General features: G+C 35.6%; 1 protein-coding gene and 1 long non-coding RNA gene across 2 annotated transcripts in view; both read left to right on the forward strand.

Moving 5' to 3' along the window:
- The first annotated feature begins 1 nt into the window (after nt 1).
- Nucleotides 2–575, forward strand: LOC107833251 (uncharacterized). Its single transcript, XR_001658965.1, has 3 exons — nt 2–68; nt 298–351; nt 560–575. It is a non-coding gene; the product is annotated as an uncharacterized LOC107833251 (long non-coding RNA).
- An 88-nt stretch (nt 576–663) lies between these two features.
- Nucleotides 664–1808, forward strand: part of LOC107832877 (L-rhamnose-binding lectin CSL3-like) — a 14175-nt gene continuing 13030 nt past the window's right edge. The window contains exons 1-3 of the mRNA XM_016661943.1: nt 664–670; nt 724–792; nt 881–1010. Coding sequence (XP_016517429.1) covers nt 664–670; nt 724–792; nt 881–1010 — 206 coding nt within the window. The remainder of the gene's footprint in view (nt 671–723; nt 793–880; nt 1011–1808) is intronic.

The following is a 1808-nucleotide window of genomic DNA, read 5'->3' on the forward strand; positions in this document are numbered from 1 at the left end:
ATTCCCTGGTTGAAGGCACACTGCTTCCAGTGAGTCCTGCTGCTGCTTTGACTCTTCATCACAACAAGGTGAGATTTGACTGGAAACTGGAAAATGTCAACCTATAGCTACATTTTTTCATTTAGTAAGATTTAAACTCACAAAAAGGAATAGTATCTGACTAAAAGCTTTTATGTTCATATTTATTCATTAAAATGTGCCATTTAGTTCAGCAGCTTGTTGAAAACATTTCAGGAAATCATTGAGTTTTTCTCAGTCAGATCTCACAGTAACTGAATGTTTCCTATTTTCATACAGATGAAATTCGTCCTTTTTACTTTGTTCCTTTGTGGATCCATCCTGGAAACCAATGTGAGTGAAATCCTTCTCTTCTCTTTGTGGTCTGAATGTCTGTTGTTAAAAACATTATTTTACTGGGTTTATTGAGCAGTTATAGTTTCCTTGTCATTCAGTTGGTAACCAGATTTTAATTTGATGCTTTCAGCTCCAAGAAGCTTGAAGTAAAAATCCTCTGTCGTTTCATTTGAGATTAATTTTGTTTCTTGTTTGTTTTTAACAGGCAGGACGTGATTTTCTAAATCTGAGAAGTTAGTGTTACAGGTTTTAGCATGAAGACAAGATTATTGAATCTAATATTATGAAATATTAATTTTGCTTTAGATCATGGATAGCTGAACTTTTCAGTGTCTGACATTAATATGATCTGAATCTCTCTTGTAACAGAACCTCGGTCATCCCCAGGTTTCTCATTCCTTGTGACATGTGAGGGATCAGTCAGTCACATCCACTGTGGTAAGGTCACTGGTTTTACTGGTGGTTCTGGACTATTACACCATGAATACATTCAGACTTCTAACATTTCTTCTCTGTCTTCCAACAGAAAAAGGAGTAATATTTATGATCAGTGCTACATATGGACGCAGTGACCGGATGACGTGCTCCGATGGGATACCTGACGACCAGACAAAGAATACTGATTGTGCTATGAATGTAGAGTCAGTGTATGACAGGTACAGAGCTTCAGTCTTTCCTAAATGTTTTTCAAACCGGACATGAATTAATAAATCCAATAAATGCCATACCACAATTTCTAGAAAACTGACTTTGTTGTAAACCTGCAGCTGCCATGGGAAATCGGAGTGCTCTACCTTAGTCAGTAGCTCTGTGTTCGGAGATCCCTGTATTGGGACCTACAAGTACCTGGACGTGTTTTATCGTTGTCAAAAGTGAGTTTATGGTCTAACTTCCCTAAAATCTTTCTAAAATTCAACAACATTGAAAAGTATTATTGTCACATTTGTTTTCAGGTGATTTTCATTTCCTTTATCTTAAGAAAACTTAATCAGTAGCAGCTTAATTTACCATGTTTTTAACATGATTAACTGGCATGATATTCAACTGGCAAATTAATTAACTGAAATAATTTAGTGTTTTTTCAGATGTCAGATTCCGTTTTTTTATTTATTTTTTAAATTTTTTTTGCTTTCAGTCATTTTTTGTTTATTATTTATTTATCAGTTTTTTTCTTCCTCTAGTTATTCTTTGTTAAAGTTAGCATCACATAATAAAATGTCAGGACTTGGAGTTTGGTTGCCATGGCGATCCTGTGGAGCAGGTTTTGTCCAAACTCTGTAGTCTGGTTAAAACTTTTCCCTCATCAGCTTTAATGTTCCAGTCCAGCTCAGTAACACAGTCAGTAGCACTAATGCCTTGCAGCAACAAGGTCCTGGGTTTGAATCCTAGCCTGGGTCTTTCTGCATTTATTTAGGAAGAATGCATTTTATTTTTAACCAAAGTCAGAAAACCAG

This window comes from Poecilia formosa, unplaced genomic scaffold (assembly GCF_000485575.1).
Source record: "Poecilia formosa unplaced genomic scaffold, Poecilia_formosa-5.1.2 Scaffold351, whole genome shotgun sequence".
NCBI classification, from domain to species: domain Eukaryota; kingdom Metazoa; phylum Chordata; class Actinopteri; order Cyprinodontiformes; family Poeciliidae; genus Poecilia; species Poecilia formosa.